General features: G+C 38.4%; 1 protein-coding gene across 1 annotated transcript in view; it reads left to right on the top strand.

Annotated features, from left to right (window-relative positions):
- NARS2 (asparaginyl-tRNA synthetase 2, mitochondrial (putative)) overlaps positions 1–18,059 on the top strand; it is a 128,305-nt gene that overhangs the window by 89,667 nt on the left and 20,579 nt on the right. The window contains exons 7-9 of the mRNA XM_012651001.1: positions 7,216–7,223; positions 9,883–9,949; positions 12,126–12,263. Of these exons, the coding sequence (XP_012506455.1) occupies positions 7,216–7,223; positions 9,883–9,949; positions 12,126–12,263 (213 nt within the window). The remainder of the gene's footprint in view (positions 1–7,215; positions 7,224–9,882; positions 9,950–12,125; positions 12,264–18,059) is intronic.

The following is an 18,059-nucleotide window of genomic DNA, read 5'->3' as shown; positions in this document are numbered from 1 at the left end:
ACTACAGGCATGCGCCACTGTGCCCGGCTAATTTTTTCTATATATTTTTAGTTGTCCAATTAATTTCTTTCTATTTTTAGTAGAGATTGGGTCTTGCTCTTGCTCAGGCTGGTCTCGAACTCCTGAGCTCAAACAATCCACCCACCTCGGCCTCCCGGAGTGCTAGGATTACAGGCGTGAGCCACCGTGCCTGGCCTATTAGCTGTACTTCTACAATTCAAACTTATGCTAAATTTGTAATCAAAATTTGGCTTGATTAAAAAAGAAACTTTAAAAAATACACACAGTGTGGGTTATAGCAAGACAAGAATTTCAGAGCAGAGACTAATTAGGAGACTATCGCAGCCATCTAGGTGAGAGTTAATGGTGATTTGGGCCAAGTATTAGTCAGGATTCCGGGGGCAGGGGGAATTTATTTAAGGAATTGGTTCACAGCATTGCAGAGGCTTGATGAGTTCCAAATCTGATGCTGTAAGCTGACAGACTAGAAACTCGGGCAAGAGTTTGCAGTTCAGTCCAAAGGCAGCCTCCTGGCATAATTCCTTCTTTCTCAGGAGGAGGTCAGTCTTTGTTCTAGTAAAGCCTCCAAATGATTGGATTAGGTCCACCCACATTATGGAGGGTAATCTACTTTATTCAAAGTGCAATGATGTAAACATTAATCTTATCCAAAAAACACCTTCAAGAAACATTCAGTATAATATTTGACCAAATACCTGGAGACCATGGCCCAGCCAAATTGACACATAAAATTAATCATCACAGACTAAGATGGTGGTGAGAGTTGTCCTATTCTGGATATATTTTAAAGATCGAGCAAACAGGATTTACTGAGGGTGAGAAAGAAAGAGACAGAGAAAGGAGTCAAGGGTAACTTTAAGCTTTTTATCTCATACAGCTGCAAAAATGGAGTTGCCATTAAATGAAATTGGGAAAGCTATGAGTAGTGGAGGGGGCCGGGCGCAGTGGCTCATGCCTGTAATCCTGGCACTCTGGGAGACTGAGGCGGGAGGATCGCTCAAGGTCAGGAGTTCAAGACCAGCCTGAGCAAGAGTGAGACCCCGTCTCTACTAAAAATAGAAAGAAATTAGCCGGACAACTAAAAATATACCGAAAAAATTAGCCGAGCATGTTGGTACATGCGTGAAGTCCCAACTACTCAGGAGGCTGAGGCAGAAGGATTACTTGAGCCCAGGAGTTTGAGGTTGCTGTGAGCTGGGCTGATGCCACGGCACTCTAGCCCAGGCAACAGAGTGAGACTCTGTCTCCAAAAAAAAAAAAAAAAAAGGTAGTGGGGGGAGGTTTGGGAGTGAAGGGGGTGATATCAGGAACCCAGACATATTAAGATGCTTTTCAGACATCCAATTGTAGATGTTGAGTAGGCAGTTGAAAATATGGGTCTGGAATTTACAAGAGAGTTCCGAGCATGAGCATATTGATAAAAGTAGGAATAAAGTAGATGAGGAAAGAAGTAACTTGGGCCTCCCAAGGAATCTGTGCTGGTGATTAAAAAACAAGGAGAAGATCTTCATTATCCAACTCCTATATAAAGAATAAGATATTTACTATAAGCTAGACAATGATAAACTTTACATAAATTAGTAATTCATTTTATCTTGACAACTCTGAGTGGTTCTTATTCCCATTTTGTAGGTGGAGAAGCAGCACAAAGAGATTAGAAGAGTAAAAGATAAAATGGGGACTCAAGCTCATATTCATCTGATTTCAGAGCCTATGCTTTTAACCACTTTATATATTCGACAGGGTACCAGAAATTAATGATAGAGTAGTTGTGGGTCCCCGAGGATCCTTACGACCTTTATGTATCACTTAACTCTTATACTTCAGAGTCCTTGTTTATAAAATACTGTGGTTGGGAAATGACCTCGTGGTCTGTGCCATTTCAATCATTGTCATCATGATGATTCATTCTGCATAACACAAATCATAGTTATTGTTTAAATTTATGGGGAGAGTGACATCAGCAAGATGGTGAATAGGAGGTTCTAGGCTTCACTCCACCCCCCCCCCCAGAAAATCCAATTAGCAACTATCAACAAGACAAGCACACCTTTATGAAAATCTCAGAACTTGGGAATAAAACTGAGACACCCACATGGACCACAGAACAAAAAAAGTGGATTAGTAGGGTAAGAGGAATTGGTCTCATTTTGAGTACCTCTCCCCCTCCCCCAAGTCAACACAGTGCCACACAAAGAGGATTCCCCTGGGCCCAAGGTTTCTACAGTGGGCAAAGAGAGCCAGAGACAGCTATCCTGCTTCCCCAGCATTCTGGGACGCTTCCCAGGAGGCCCACTCCTGTCTCGCTCATGGGGAGCCCTAGGGGGTAAGGTCAAGGCTAGACCTCCTGGGGTCAGGAAAGAACAAAGAAAGGGGACAGGCCTCATAGCAGCCAGATCTTGGTGGTAGCTCTGTGTTCTTGCCAGCAGTGGTGCCCAGTCAGAGATACCAGCCAAGAGCAGAGATACCAGCCAATGGCATAGCCCACTCACAAAGCCCAGCTAGTTGCTGCAGAAGCTCAGTGGGAAGTTCTAACTGGCTTGAGTTCCTATAGGCCAGCCACCCCACCCAGCCTCAGAGCCCATCTCAAGGCTCCACCCAGGCAGACAGACACTCATCACAGATGTTTTACATTTGTGTAAGATACAACTGGCCAATGAGTATAAGAAAAAATGTTCAACATCACTAATCATCAGGAAAACTCAAATTAAAACCAAAATGAGATATCACCCCACACCTGTTAGAATGTCAGTTATCAAAAAGTCAAAAGATAACAAGTATTGACAAGGATGTGGAGTTTCAGAACCTTGGTACACTGTTAGTGGGAATGTGAATTAGTGTAGCCATTGTGGAGAACAGTATGGAGGTGTATGACCCAGCAATCCCACCTCTGGTTATATATCCAAAAGAATTTGAAATCAATATGTCAAAGAAATATCTGTACTCCCATGTTCATTGCAGCATTATTCACAGTAACCAGGATAGGGAATCAGCTTAAGTGTTGTTGTAAAAATGTGGATAAATCTGGAGGACATTATGCTAAGTAAAATAAGTCAGGCACAGAAAGACAAATTCCTCGTGATTTCATTTGTATGTAGAATCTAAAAAGGTCAGATTTATAAAAGTAGAAAAGAGAATGGTGGTTACCAGAGGCTGGGGGAGTGGAAGGGGGTTGGGGAGAACTTGACTTGGGGGTATAGTATATCAGTTGGCGAGGAATAATAAGTTTTCAAGATTTATTGCATAACAAGGTGACCATGGTTAATAATAATATATATTTCAAAATAGTTAAAAGAGTAGATTTTAAATATTCTCAATAAAAAAGCCTTGGTAAGTATGTAAGGTGATGAATATGTTAATTACCTTGATATAATCATTCCACAATGTATACATATATCAAAACATCACATTATAAACCATAAATATATACAGTTTTGTCAATTAAAAAATTTTTAAATTTTAAATAAATTTCTATGTGTGATTGTTTAGTCTATTATTAGACCTTTGTGAGGTCAGGGGTTGTATTTAAATTGCCTACTATTAATATTTAGTGAATAACTGAGTGAATTAATAAATGATTTTTGAGTAGCTATGGCGGTAAAGATTCCTCTTCAGGCTGGGTCCTCTCTGTCAGATTTCTTATTGACTCATATCACTATTTACTTTATTCACTGAGTGTAGTGGACTGTGATTCAGAGGACCTGGATGCTAATCTTGCTCTACCATTTACTAGCCATTAATGAATGAATTAGTATTTTTCTTTTTTTTTCCTTTCTTTTTTCTTTTTTTTTTTTTTTGAGAAAGGGTCTCATTCTGTTGCCCAGGCTAGAGTGTGCTGGCATCATCATCATCATCATAGCTCACAGCAGCCTCAAGCTGTTAGGCTCAAGCTGTCTTCCTGCCTCAGCCTCCTGAGTAGCTGGGACTATAGGCACTTGCCACCATGCCCAGCTAATTTTTCTATTTTTTGTAGAGATAGGGTCTTGCTATGTTGCTCCGGCTGGTCTCAAACTCCTGGCCTCAAGTGATCCTCCCACCTTGGCCTCCGTGAACCACTGCGCCCAGCCAAATTAATATTTTTCAACAATATTTACTGACTTCCTACTGTGAGTTAGGTACTGTGCTAGTTATTGAGAATTCAGTAGTGAAAACAGACATTGATTCATCCATTTATGGAATTTAAAATCTAGAGAAAAAGATGAACAGTTAAATATTTACATGAATAATTACTTAATTACAACTATGAACTTGATTGATAGTAAATTTTTATCTTTTAACTCCTGTTTCCTCATCTATAAAAAAATACCTCCTCTGTCTTATATTGTTGAAAGGATCAAATGACCATGCTCTTTCAAGCAATATGTCAAACTAGATAACTTGAAAACACTCTTGCTATAAAACATCTAAAAATGATAGTTAAAATTTTATAAAATCCTTTAATGCATCGTTGAGTTCACTAGAAAGTAAGAGATGTTCCAGGTGCTAGAATTGAAGAAGAAACCAAGTACCAGAATGATGTGCATAATTGACATGATGCTGAAGATTCTCAAGGTAGAGGGTAGGGAGGATGGAGGGTGGTTTTCCAGTGTTTGAAACTAGAGATTTTGAAACCCTTGAGAGGACATAAGAGTAGACTTAAGCATAGTGAATTAGAATTGAGACATCCCCAGAAATACACATACACCCAAAGCTAGAACTGTCCGAGGACCACACCATTAATGAAAAAGCCAACTAGAAAACAAGGAAACAAACAGAAAATTCAGCTAGCCATCGTAGGGACTTTATAAAGAATTGTATGTGCTTTGACATGAGCTTAAGGGTAGAGGCAAAAAAATAGTCTGCATTGAGAATTTGCAGCCACAGTCTGCCCTTAAGTGAACCTAGAGTTTGAATTTATAGTTCCTGTGTAGTCCAAGAATCCTCACGCCAGGATGTTAAAATAAAAAGTTGTCTTGGGTTGGAGATAACCTGGAGTACCTGTAGAAGCAAATACAGAACCAATCTTGAGGTTTACACCCTCACCCCAGGTGGCATGATATTCTCAAAACGAACTGCTGAAGATAATCTCACAGTCCAAACTCTGAAACACCTGGGGAAACAACCTACCATAGGCAAGAACAGCAGACGCAATAAATCAGATCCTCAGGAAGTTCAAATAACAATAATGACAATAGAATGATAATATCTTAACATCATTGAAAGAAAATAAGTTACCTTAGAACTAAAATACTGGGCAGCAATTACATGTAAAATCGAAGCGGTATTGTTCGTAGTTGAAGTACATCAGTCCTTGTGTTGTTAGAAAGGAAGGGAGGGATACTGATTAGATTTGTTAAATCAGACCTGCATGTTAAAGTGTTAAGGATATGCCTATAATCCCAGCTACTGGGATGTTGTGGCAGGAGGAATGCTTGAGCCCAGCAGTTCAGATCTAGCCTGGGCAACATAGCAATATCCCATCTCTAAAAAAAAAAAAAAGAAAGAAGAAGAAAATTAAAAAAAAAGATCAATAAGAAGATGCTGAGCATGGTGGCTCATACGTGTAATGCTAGCCACTGGCAAGGCTGAGGCAGGAGGATTGTTTGAAGTCAGGAGCTCAAGACCAGCGTGGGCAAAATAGCAGGACTCCTTCTATAAAAATTAGCCAGGCCTAGCTACTCAGGAAGCTGAGGTGGAAGGATCACTTGAGCCCAGGAGTTGGAGGCTACAGTGAGCTATGATCATGCCATTGCACTCCAGCCTGGGTGACAGAGTGAGACCCCATCTATAAAAAAATAAGTAAAATAAATTAAAAATTGTTTTAAATTTAAAAAATGAAATGCTAAGGGTAGCCACTAAAAGCATAGTGGGATGGTGACAGTGGGGTAATGATGATTATTAAATTAATATCATCAGAGGTAATAAAGTTGAGAAATGATTTGTGTAGTGGTGCCCACTCTAGGACCTTGTCATCACCCTTCTGCTGCTTCACACTCTTTAAGGCATTGACTCTGAAATGCCTGAAAATAGAGATGCGGCTGAATCTACCTTTAAGATAATCCTTAAAAAAGTAAAGCTAATAGAATAGACAGGGAGATAGCAAAACAAAGAAACTCTTGTCCTTTATGCAGACTGAACTATTAATTAGTGAATCCATCCGTATAGAGGCACCACATGACTTGTATTTTTTTGAATAAATAGATTTTGGTATATTCTAAAGTGTTGTTAAAAGTGTTTTATATGAAAATATACTGTTTAAGAAACTTGTGTAGTAATTGAATTTAGCCTTTATCAAGCAGAAATGGAATTCAGTTATTTTATAGTTCCTTTATAGTATTAAGGTTTTGAAAATATAGAGCACTTACCTTCTTTATTTGCTCTTCCTTTATCTGGGTGAATTTGAAGGAAAGAGTAACAGTAATGATCTCTTTAGTTTAGCAATTTTACTCCAAGAGCTTGAGAATAATGAATTTTCTTTATTCGACAATGAAAAATTTGAAACAAGAAGGTAGTTTGATGCCGTACCATGCTATATCCCAATGTTTTTTCCTCCTTTCCTCAAAGCACTTTGGAAACAGTTTCTGGAAAGGAGAAGAAATATTATTCTCTATACATATCAAGAAAAATACTTAGTAGAGGGAGTTGTTGAAAGCCGCTAATGATATCCCGTGCAAAAACTGTAATTTGAACTTGAAAGCTCTACTTCAAATTAAGATGTGAGGGCAGTGAGGTGGAAGATCTGTAATAAAAAGAGTTATTTACACATGAGAGTCATTTCTTCTTTTTTTTTTTTTTTTTTTGAGACAGTCTCACTCTGTTGCCCTGGCTAGAGTGAGTGCCGTGGCGTCAGCCTAGCTCATAGCAACCTCAAACTCCTGGGCTCAAATGATCCTACTGGCCCAGCCTCCCGAGTAGCTGGGACTACAGGCATGCGCCACCATGCCCGGCTAATTTTTTCTATACATTTTTAGTTGGCCGATTAATTTCTCTCTAATTTTAGTAAAGGCGGGGTCTCGCTCTTGCTCAGGCTGGTTTCGAACTCCTGAGCTCAAACAATCCGCCCTCCTCGGCCTCCCAGAGAGGTAGGATTACAGGCGTGAGCCACCGCGCCCGGCCGCGAGTCATTTCTTCTTAATAAGAACACAGTAACATAACAGTGGTACAATGGTACAAAATCCTACTGCTTCCTATTTTGACTGTTCTTATATTTCTCAGTGTAATTGGTAGATTATACCAAGTAATTGATATAATAGAACAATAGAATGTCTGCACAGAAAATTACTATTAGACAAGATAGTCCAATCTCCTTATTTTACAAGTGCAGAGGCTTAATTTTTACATTTGTATATAACACATCATAAAAATTAATAACATGCTGGGTTGAAGTGACTTACATAGCTAGTAAGTGGTAGAGTCAGAGGAAGAACCCAGAGGCCATTATTTTTTGTTTTGATTAACTGTATGAAACTCCAGTTGTTTTAGGCATTATCTTAGCAGTTAAAAGCTTACTCTGTAGTCAGCAGATCAGGGGTTAGTGCTTACTTATATGAGTGATCTTTGAAAAGTTATTGATTCTCTCTAAGCTTCAGTTTCCCATCTTTATTATGCTAATTTTGAAATTATTATTATGACTATTACCAATACCACCACCAGCAACACCGCCACCATTACCTTAGAAATAACTTGTTATTTAATACTAGATTTTAATTTGAATAGAATTTTCATCTTTGAAAAAACCTATCATTCAAAACATTGGTTTGGGGACTTTATTTGTACTGTAAGATACAATACAACTCTTTTCTAGTTATTGTAGGCATGAAATTCACTTTTGCTTCAGAGAATAAGTTTGTGCTAGGTAAGTTATTTTTTGAGCTCAAGGTCCTTCAGAAAGTTTGTGCATTGTTTTTAATCATTCAAAATACTGTCGCAGTATTTTCCCTGCAGTTTGCAAGGAAACTAACACTTTCATATGTTACCATTAGGCATAAATTGGTATAACCCTATAAAAAAGGAGCAATATCTTTGGCAAAATCTTTCAGAAAATATAAAGGTGACACATTTTGATCCAACAATTTCACTTTTTCCATGTATAAAATTAGTGTATAAGAATTATTTGTAATAGCATTAATTAGGAATATATAGTCTTTTTTTGAGAGAGTCTCACTCTTGTTTCCCAGGCAAGTGCCGTGGCGTCAGCCTAGCTCACAGCAACCTCAAATTCCTGGTGATCCTCCAAATTCCAGTGATCCTCCTGCCTCAGCCTCCTACGTAGCTGGGACTATTGACAGGCACCACCAACCCAGCTAATTTTTTCTATTTTTAGTAGAGACGGAGTCTCGCTCTTGCTCAGGATGGTCTCAAACTCCTGAGCTCAGGCTATCCTCCTGCCTCAACCTCCCAGAGTGCTACTGCACCCAGGCTTGTAGCCTTGATTTGTAATTCCAGAAGATTAGAAACGTGAAATATCCATCATTAGATCACTGGTTAAATTAATTGTGACACATCCACAAAATGGAACATTATGTAATACAAAAAAAATGGAGTTCTTCATATATTCATAGAAAGATCTGAAATGTGCATTATTGAGTAAAATAAGGTATAAAAGAGTATGTATAGCATGTATGCTATCGCTGACATCTATCAAAAAAGGGAGGTTGTATATTAATATTTGCTTACATATATATGTATATTCATTCCTCTGGAAGCATACTCAAGAAACCAACAACAGTGATTATGTGAAAGGAGAGGAACTGAACTGGGTGGCTGTGAAACCAGGATGGAAAGGAGATGTATACTCTTTGATACGTCTTGATTTTTTCTTTTAAACTATATGGATATATTATCTATTCACACAGTTAAAGCAAGTCCTTGGTTTGGCTTCCTTTGGAAGTGAGGGTATCTTACTGAGAAAACCAAAAATATTTTTCCTGAACAGTCTTACAATGCTTAGAATACATTACCAGGCCCAAACTGTGGCCTGAAAAAGTCCATATGATCTGACTTCTGACTGCCTTTCCTATGTTATTTCCTGGCATTCTTCCCATTGTTAAATATGTTCCAGTCGCACTGACCTTTTTGTTCCTTAGACAAGGCAAACTGTTCCTCACTTTGAGTCCTTGTACTTACTGCTCCTTTCACCTACATACTCTTCCCAAGATATCTGTATGATTCATTTCCTTACTTGATGGAGGTTTCTGTTCCAATGTCACCGATTTGGTGAGGCCTTTCTTTATCTATAATGGCACCCCCAAACACCCTCTGTCTTCTTACTGCTTTAGTTTTCTTCATAGCACTACCTGTTTGTTTATCTGTCTCCCCTCTCCCTACCCCCTCATCACACTCTCTCTCTCTCTCTCTCTCTCTCTCTCACACACACACACACACACACACACACACACACACACGCACGTGCGCAAATATTGGCTCCACGAACACTGGGGCTTTATTTTTGTTTACTGTATCTCCAGTGTCTAGAATAGTGCCTAGCACCTACACCTAGTAAGTGCCAAATATATGTTGCTTGGATAAATGAATGAATGAATGATGACTTTTAGGAAAGTCTTTTGCTCTTTCAGCCTCGGTATTTCATACCTTTTATTTAGGGCATTGGCACAGCATGAATTCGGAGAAAATCCCTACTTAAGTGACTAGCTCCTTTGTGTATGCTGCACGTAGATCAGGAGTGGGGTTATTGAATAGCCACTTCTTTTCATGCAGATCAGACTTTCATAGGATTAGATCAGCCTTAATTTCTGACTACTCAGTACTCCTTTATGACCTCGCAGACTGTATGGGAACAGACTTTTTCTAGTTTTAAGATGGACTAGTTAACAGCAGCCCATGATATTGACCGTTCTCTGCTTTTACCCTGTTTCCTTCCAGCATTTCTTATACCGAAGCAGTGGAGATCTTAAAGCAAGCATCCCAGAACTTTACCTTCACCCCAGAGGTAGTATTTTGTGTGTGTGTCTGTGTGTGTGTGAGAGAGAAAATGTTTCCCTCTTGTCCTTGTCCTTAGCTTATTTTATTAAGAATGCTTCAAAATAATCTTATTTCTCTTATTAGCATATGGCGTTTGCTCACGTGTACAAGCCTTTGTTTGATGTTTGCTCGACCTTGTTCAAATACTTAAAATGAAAACTAATTTTGAAATATTAATAGAATTGTATCATTTAGAATAGCAGTGATTAAAGGATTATAAAGGAGTCTCCCAAGTTTAGCAAGATGAAAAATCTAAAAAAGAATGGTAATCACAGAATATTACTGTAGAAATCAACTAGTCCAGTGTTTCCCAAAGTATATTCAGAGTAATAATGTTAAAAGGTGACAAACAAAAGAGGTTATGTGATCAAATAAGTTTAGGCAACATATTTAAAAGATTTTTTTTTTAGTTGAACTTTATAGAGCCTTTTGGTTTATGAGCCACTTTGGAAAACACTGATTTTTTTTTTTTTTTTTTTTTTTAAGGCTACTGCTTTTGTTTCTTTTTTTAAAGAGTCAGCGGTGTTACTTCGTTGCCCAGGCTGGACTTGAACTCCTGGGCTCAAGTGATCCTCCCACATTAGCCTCCCAAGTATCTGGAACTACAGGCACATGCCACTGTGTCTGACCAAGAAGTCCTTTTTTTTTTTTTTTTAATTTTAAAATATTTAATTGACAAATTGTACATTTTTAATATTTACTTGATGATTTGATATGCATAACATTGTGTAATGATTATTATCACAATCAAATAATTAACACATCTGTCAACACCTACAGTGAACTTAAGATCCCCAAAACTTGTTCATTCATTTTATAACTAAAGTTCATACTCTTTTATCTATCTCCTCATTTCCCCCACTCCCCAGCCCCTGGCAACCACTGTACTACTCCCTGTTTCTGTGAAGGAAGTCCTTTATTTTGTTGGCAAGGATGTAGGTCCGGTGAGTCCACATGATTTATCAGTGGGCATGCGTATAATGTTAGAGGCAGGGCTCCTCATTTCTATTCCAGTCCTTTCTTCTGTAGTTAGGATATTGCCAGATAAGTGGGAGTAATAAGATATTAAGAATATAATACCTTTGTCTTCAAACTATTCCTTATACCAATCCAGTCCCCAGTTAAAGTCAGATCCTCTTATAAGGTATAATAGTAACCAGTGCTCATTTATAATCAGTTAACTCTTTTTGTAATTTTTAATGTTTGTCTTCTACCCTGGAAGCTTCATGAAGTCAGCGATTATAACTGTTTTTCTCACCATTATATCCAGTATCTAGCATGGTACTTTGAATTTAATAGTTATTTGCCAAACAAATAGATTGAACAATATTATTAAATATTCATCAAAGAGCATCTGATATATGAGTTGACTCTATTTTTTAAAAAAATTCACCAAGACAAGCCATCTAGCCAAAGACAGGCTCAATAGTAGGAATATTATCTTCTGTCATTTAATTTCCTGAGACCTAGGAATAGTAACTGTGGAAGAAACTATAGGCAATATTAATAAAAACTGTGATTCTGAAGTCACTTTTTATCCCCTTGGAAAATGTACTTTGTTTTCCTGCAGGTGCTATTCGTCTGCTGAATGCTGCTCCCTGAGACGGGGGACAGAAACAATGTTTATCTGTTGGCTTTAGCTTTCATCTTTCCAGGCCTTGGGCTGTTTTGTTAACAAATGTTTCTCCTTAGTTTAGTCAGCTGTGTCACCTCAGCAGACAGCTCCACACATCACTGAGCCTCAGGGAAAAGAAGTCTTTGGAACTGATGTAGGTTATTTTCAGGTTTGTTTTTGTTTTTTGAGACAGAGGCGCTCTCTGTCACTCTGGCTAGAGTGGAGCAGCATGATCATAGCTCACTGCAACCTCGAACTCCTGGCTCAGTTGATCCTCCTGCCTCAGCCTCGTGAGTAGCTGGGACTACAGGTGTGCGCCACCATGCCTGGCTAATTTTTTCTATTTTTGTAGAGATGGGGTCTTGATCTTGCTCAGGCTGGTCAGGGACCTCAAGTGATCCTCCCACCCCGCTCTCCCAGAGTGCTAGGATTATAAGTGTGAGCCACCTTGCCTAACCTATTTTCAGGTTTTTAATTGTATGTTTCAGCTCTGTCTTCTCCTTTGGTCATTTTTTTTTTCTCATTACAGTGGGGTATTGATCTACAAACTGAACATGAAAAGTACCTGTTGAAGCACTGTGGCAACATACCAGTCTTCATCATTAATTATCCGTTGGCACTCAAGCCTTTCTACATGAGAGATAATGGAGATGGCCCTCAGCACACAGTAAGAAGAGATACTAAATAAATCGGGGTTAGTTATCTCAGAGTCTAGATTTTTCCCTTGGTTTAATTTCCCTTAGCCTTTGGCATATTTTCTTAAGTTATATCCATCACTCTTTTTATCTCTTAAGATGATAAAGTTTTTCAAAGATACCTCTTAAAAAAGCATTCCCAAAGAAAATCCCAGTGTTCTATAAATATACTTCCTCATTTCTGTCACAAGGTGTCTGTAGTTTAACAGAGGCAATTATGGATGTTTTTTGTTTTGTTTTGTTTTTAATAACTGAGAGAAAGTGGCCTGGGGCACTGTGCAGCAATACCAGCTCTATTTTCAAGTTACATACTGGTTAGGAGACTCCTGGGAGGCAAAGCTTGCTGGGAGAGATGGTAGCAGTGGCCTGAACAGGCAAAGGAAGAGGCTTAGAGTACTTTGGTTTAGGCCATCAGAAAGGAATAGTGAAGGAAGGGCTATAGAGGATGTGGAGATGTGACAGGTTGTCCGTCACAGCTCTCACCTGACTGTCTCTTCTCTGTCTGTCTGTCTTGTGTCTGTCTCTCTGATCTCTTTAGACATTCTTGTCCTCTGTTCTTTTCTCACTCTTAACTTTAGTGCTTGTTTTATTTTTCTGGTTTACTTTTTCCCTTTTTTCTCTTATTTTGTTTCTTTTTTTCTCCTTTACAAAATTAGCCATAATACAAAGAAAGAATATATTTTGACTTTTACAATATTTATTGAATAGTTATATGTTTAATATCGTTAGTTGTAAAAGTCTGTGAGACAAATATGTTTATTTCAAAATAAGTCCAAACACTAAACTTTGCTATCTGATGCTTTCCACTTTCTTGTAGATAAATACCTAAATGTAAATTAGGGCTCACCAGTAAATACAACATCCCCATCTTAGGTATACAAAGTTATCTGTTCGAATATATTTCCTGTTTTATATTATAGTATTAATAAAACTATATTAGCCACCATTTAGTAGATTCCTATGAGTCAAGCACTACCATTGCATCTTTAAACCAGAAATAACTTTGCCAAGAAATTTATTGTTTCCCCCATTTTATAAATGAAAAACTGGGGTGCAGAGAGATTGATTGCATTTCCGGTGCTATGTAGGTAGTAGGAGACAGAGTTAGTATTCAGACCTGATTCACTCCAGTTCTAAAGTCTGTGTTCTCTTCCACTCTGTCAGACTGCCTCAAAATCACAAATAATATAAAATTACATTTTAGCTATTGATTTTACTCATACCCACCTCTCATACAATATCATCCAAAACCAGCAAGCAAAACAACTGATTTATGATTCTTACTCTCTCTTTTCCCTACCAACCCTCCACTATAATTGTTTGGCCCACAGGTTGGCAGCAAAAAGGAGGAGAGACTAGGACACAGATTATCCAGTCCTAAATATTAGTAATTCAGTGTTGAGCCTGTATTACAAAATAGAGGACTATGTCCATATCTCTTGGTTTATTTTTAACGTTCCCACCCAGTCCCACTTCCAACCTCCGCAACTGTGTATTCTTCTCACATAATGGAAATGGAAATTACATGAGAAGAATACATGAGCATTTTTCAGTCACTCAATTTTGCACTTCCTTAAATCCTCTGTTTGAGATTTTTCCTTCTCTATAAAGACTTCATGGGTTACCCAGCCACTTAGAGCCTTCCTTTCTTGGATTTCTGTAGCATTCAAAGAATTAGTAAAACTTTGTAGCATTGTATCTATTTTTTTGTAATCTCTGTATAAGTTTTGCTTTCTTAAACTAAACTCTTAACTTAGAATGGTGATAGAATTGTTTATAACCACCACAGCATCTCCTGCTCATTCCATATTCCCTCTAATATGGCTTTCACCCCTATCACACCACTGAAGCAGCTCTTGTCAGGATTAGTACTGTTACTAAATCCAACAGCTTTTAAAAGTCTTTATTTGGCCAGGCGCGGTGGCTCACACCTGTAATCCTAGCTCTCTGGGAGGCCAAGGCAAGCGGATTGTTTGAGCTCAGGAGTTCAAAACCAGCCTGAGCAAGAGTGAGACCCCGTCTCTACTAAAAATAGAAAGAAATTAGCCGGACAACTAAAAATATATAGAAATAATTAGCCGGGCATGGTGGCGCATGCCTGTAGTCCCAGCTACTCGGGAGGCTGAGGCAGAAGGATCGCTTGAACCCGGGAGTTTGAGGTTGCTGTGAGCTAGGATGACGCCACGGCACTCACTCTATCCCGGGCAAAATAGTGAGACTCTGTCTCAAAAAAAAAAAAAAAAAGTCTTTATTTAACTCAAACTCTTAGCACTATTGTGGACCCACGACCCTTCTGCTGCACAACTCTGTGTTCTGATACTACCCAGCACTGCCGATGACTTTCTTATTCTTAACACCCTCTCCTTCTTTTGCTTCTGTGACATCACATTCTCATATTTTTTTTCCTTTCTCTGTGGTTATTCTTTCTTAGTCTCCTATACAGGTTCATCCACTTCTAGCAATCCATTGGATGTTGGAATTCCTCAAGATTCAATCCGAGGTCTTCTTTTCTCTCCCAGGTGATTTCACCTGTAACCATAGCTTACTATTTATTCTCAGGCAACTCAGAAATTTATACCTTTTTTAAAAATTATTTTAAGCCTAAACTGCCAGCTGAGAAGAAATTTATATGTCTATTCCAGACTTCTCCTCTAAGCTCTGGACTGAGATATAATCATTTCTCAGTATCCTTGGGGAATTGATTCTGAAACCCCCCACCTCAGATACCAAAATCTGTGGATGCTCAAGTTCTTATATAAAAGGGCATAGTATTTGCATATAACCTACACACATCCTCCCATATACTTTAAATCATCTCAGGATTACTTATAATACCTAATACAATGTAAGTGCTAGGTAAATAATTGTTATACTGTATTGTTTAGGGAATAATGACAAGAAAAAAATCTGTACATGTTCAGTACAGATAGAGACACTCATTTTTTTTCCCCAAATATTTTCAGTCCTCGGTTGGTTGAATCCACAAATACAGAACCCACACATATGGAGGGCCAGCTGTATCTTAACTGCCACTTTGACTGCCATTTACATATCTCAAAGGTATCTCAAACACAACATGTCCAAAACTGAACCCATAATTTCTCCCCTTCTCACCTCCTCCCACCAAATTTGATCATCTTTCAATATTCCCTCTTCATCTAATTGTGCAAGCCAGATACCTGAGTAATCTTTAAAAGATTCCTCTTTTACTTACTGTATTCAAGCTCTATTACTAAGTTCTATCAGTTTTACACTCCTAAATATCTCTCAAGTTCATTCAATTCTCATTTCCACTTTTTTTTTTCAGATAAAGAAAGAATCATCTTTTTAGATTAAGAAAGAGTCATCTTTTGCCTAGACAACTTTAGTAGCCTCCTAACTGGTTTTCCTGTATCCAGTCTTTCCTCTCCTGAATCACTTCTCCCCATTTCAATGTGAGATTTTAGAAAATGTAAATCCAGTCATGTTATCTCCTTTCTTAATTAAAACTATTCAGTGTCCTCCCTTTGCTCCTAGGGTAAAAGCCACAGTCCTTTACATAGCCTACAAAGCCAGTATAATCCGGCCGTGCCTCCCTCTCTAGCCTGTGGGACCGAGGTGCTCCACTTTGCTCTCTATGCTGCCACCACACCACCCTTCTTCCACGTCAGCAGACATGTAGTGCTCTCACCTCAGGATCTTTGCATATATTGTTCCTTCAATCTAGAAGTCTTCTTCATCTAAGTAATTTTACTCATTCTTCAGATCTCAACTCAATCACCGTTTCCTCAGAGAAACCTTGACCCTCTGGAGTCAGAGGCCCACGTTAGATGCTACAGTAGGACCATGTTAAGTTTCAAAGTTTTAGACCCAGAGCTACTAACCTCTCCTTGCCTTTTTTTTCTTCTAAGAGACAGGGTCTTGCTTTGTTGCCTAGGCTGGAGTGCAGTGCTCATAGCTCACTGTAATCTTAAACTTACAGGTGTAAGCGATCTTCCCACCTTAGCCTCCTGAATAGCTGGGACTGCAGGAATGTGCCACCATACCAAGCTGATTTTTAAATTTTTTGTAGAGACAGGTCTCCCTATGTTGCCCAGTCTGGTCTCAAACTCCTGGCCTTATGCAGTCCTCCTGCTTCAGCCTCTCAAAGTGCTAGGATTACAGGCATGAGCCACTGCGTTTAGCCTACTAACCCTTAATTCATCATAACCCTTTAACACAGTTGTAATTTTATATTTATGTATATGACTATTTAATTAATGACTCTTTCCTCTATGTCATAGGACTTGAGGACCTCTTTTTCACTCACCAGTGTATTAGTACCTAGCATAATGCCTGGGACATAGCAGACACCTAATATCTATTTCGTGCATGGATGAATGGATAAATGAATCAAACCCACAGTTTTAGGCACACCATGGACAAGTAGTGAGTAGTGATTTGATTTGCTACGGAAATTGCTGGGAGGCTAAAAACCAGCTTTTAAAGAAATTTTTTGATACCTTTTTATTGAAATATGGTATATATACAGAAAAGTGGGCCAGGCGTGGTGGCTCACGCCTGTAATCCTAGCACTCTGGGAGGCTGAGGTGGGAGGATTGCTCGAGGTCAGGAGTTCGAGACCAGCCTGAGCAAGAGCGAGACCCCGTCTCTACTAAAAAAATAGAAATTAATCGGACAACTAAAAATATATAGAAAAAATTAGCCAAGCATGGTGGCACACGCCTGTAGTCCCAGCTACTCAGGAGGCTGAGGCAGGAGGATTGCTTGAGCCCAGGAGTTTGAGGTTCCTGTGAGCTAGGCTGACGCCACAGCACTCTAGCCCAGGCAACAGAGTGAGACTCTGTCTCAGAAAAAAAGAAAAAGAAATATGGTATATATATAGAAAAGTGCATAAATCATAGTTGTATAGCTCAATGAGTTTTTACAAAGTGAACCTGACCATGTAATCAACATCTAGATTAAGGTTTAGAACATAGCAAACATCTCATGCCTCCTTCATGCTTCCTACCAGTTATTAACCAACCCTCCCAAAGGTGGTTCCTTGTATCTAACTTCTTATAGATCAGCTTTGCCTGCTTTGAAATTTAATATAAATGTAATTATGCAGTATGTACTTTTTAGTATCTGGCTTCTTTGCTCAAAGAATCTTTGTGAGATTCATCTATGTTGTTACATGTAGTAGTAGTTGGTTCTTTTTGTTGTTATATAATATTTCATTGTGGGGCTCCACCTCAGTTTATTCATTTTATTCTTGATGAACATTTGGGATATTTTTATTTTGAGTTGTTTTAAATAATGCCACCATGAAGAGTCACGTGCATGTTTTTTGGTGCACAACCATAGCTAAAAGTAGGATTGCAGGGTCACTGGGAAAGATAAATTTAGGTTCAGTAAATATTAGCAGTTTTCCAAGTATGTTTAATATATAATATAATCTCTTTGTGTAAAATAAAGGCATATAAACACACACACACACTCACACACATATACACACATTTGCCCATATGCTTATATATGCAAAGAAATTCCTTGAAAATACTCAAGAAACTATTTACCTCTAGGGAAGGGGAGGAATGGAGAGGATCTATTATTTAATATCCTGTGTGCCCTTTGAATTTTGTTTTTCCGTAAATATGTATTTTTTAAAAAAACAACTAGTTATTTTTAAAAACCATTTGGAAATCTTGCTACTTGAATATATTAAAACTTCTCTTCTGCCTTTTTAAATAATAGAACATTTTAAAAATCATTATTTTTGTGTTGCTAGGTTATGTCTAGTTGACAGC

Source organism: Propithecus coquereli, unplaced genomic scaffold (genome assembly GCF_000956105.1).
Source record: "Propithecus coquereli isolate 6110/MARCELLA unplaced genomic scaffold, Pcoq_1.0 Scaffold344, whole genome shotgun sequence".
In the NCBI taxonomy this organism is placed as follows: domain Eukaryota; kingdom Metazoa; phylum Chordata; class Mammalia; order Primates; family Indriidae; genus Propithecus; species Propithecus coquereli.
This window is presented reverse-complemented; position numbering and strand designations above follow the sequence as displayed.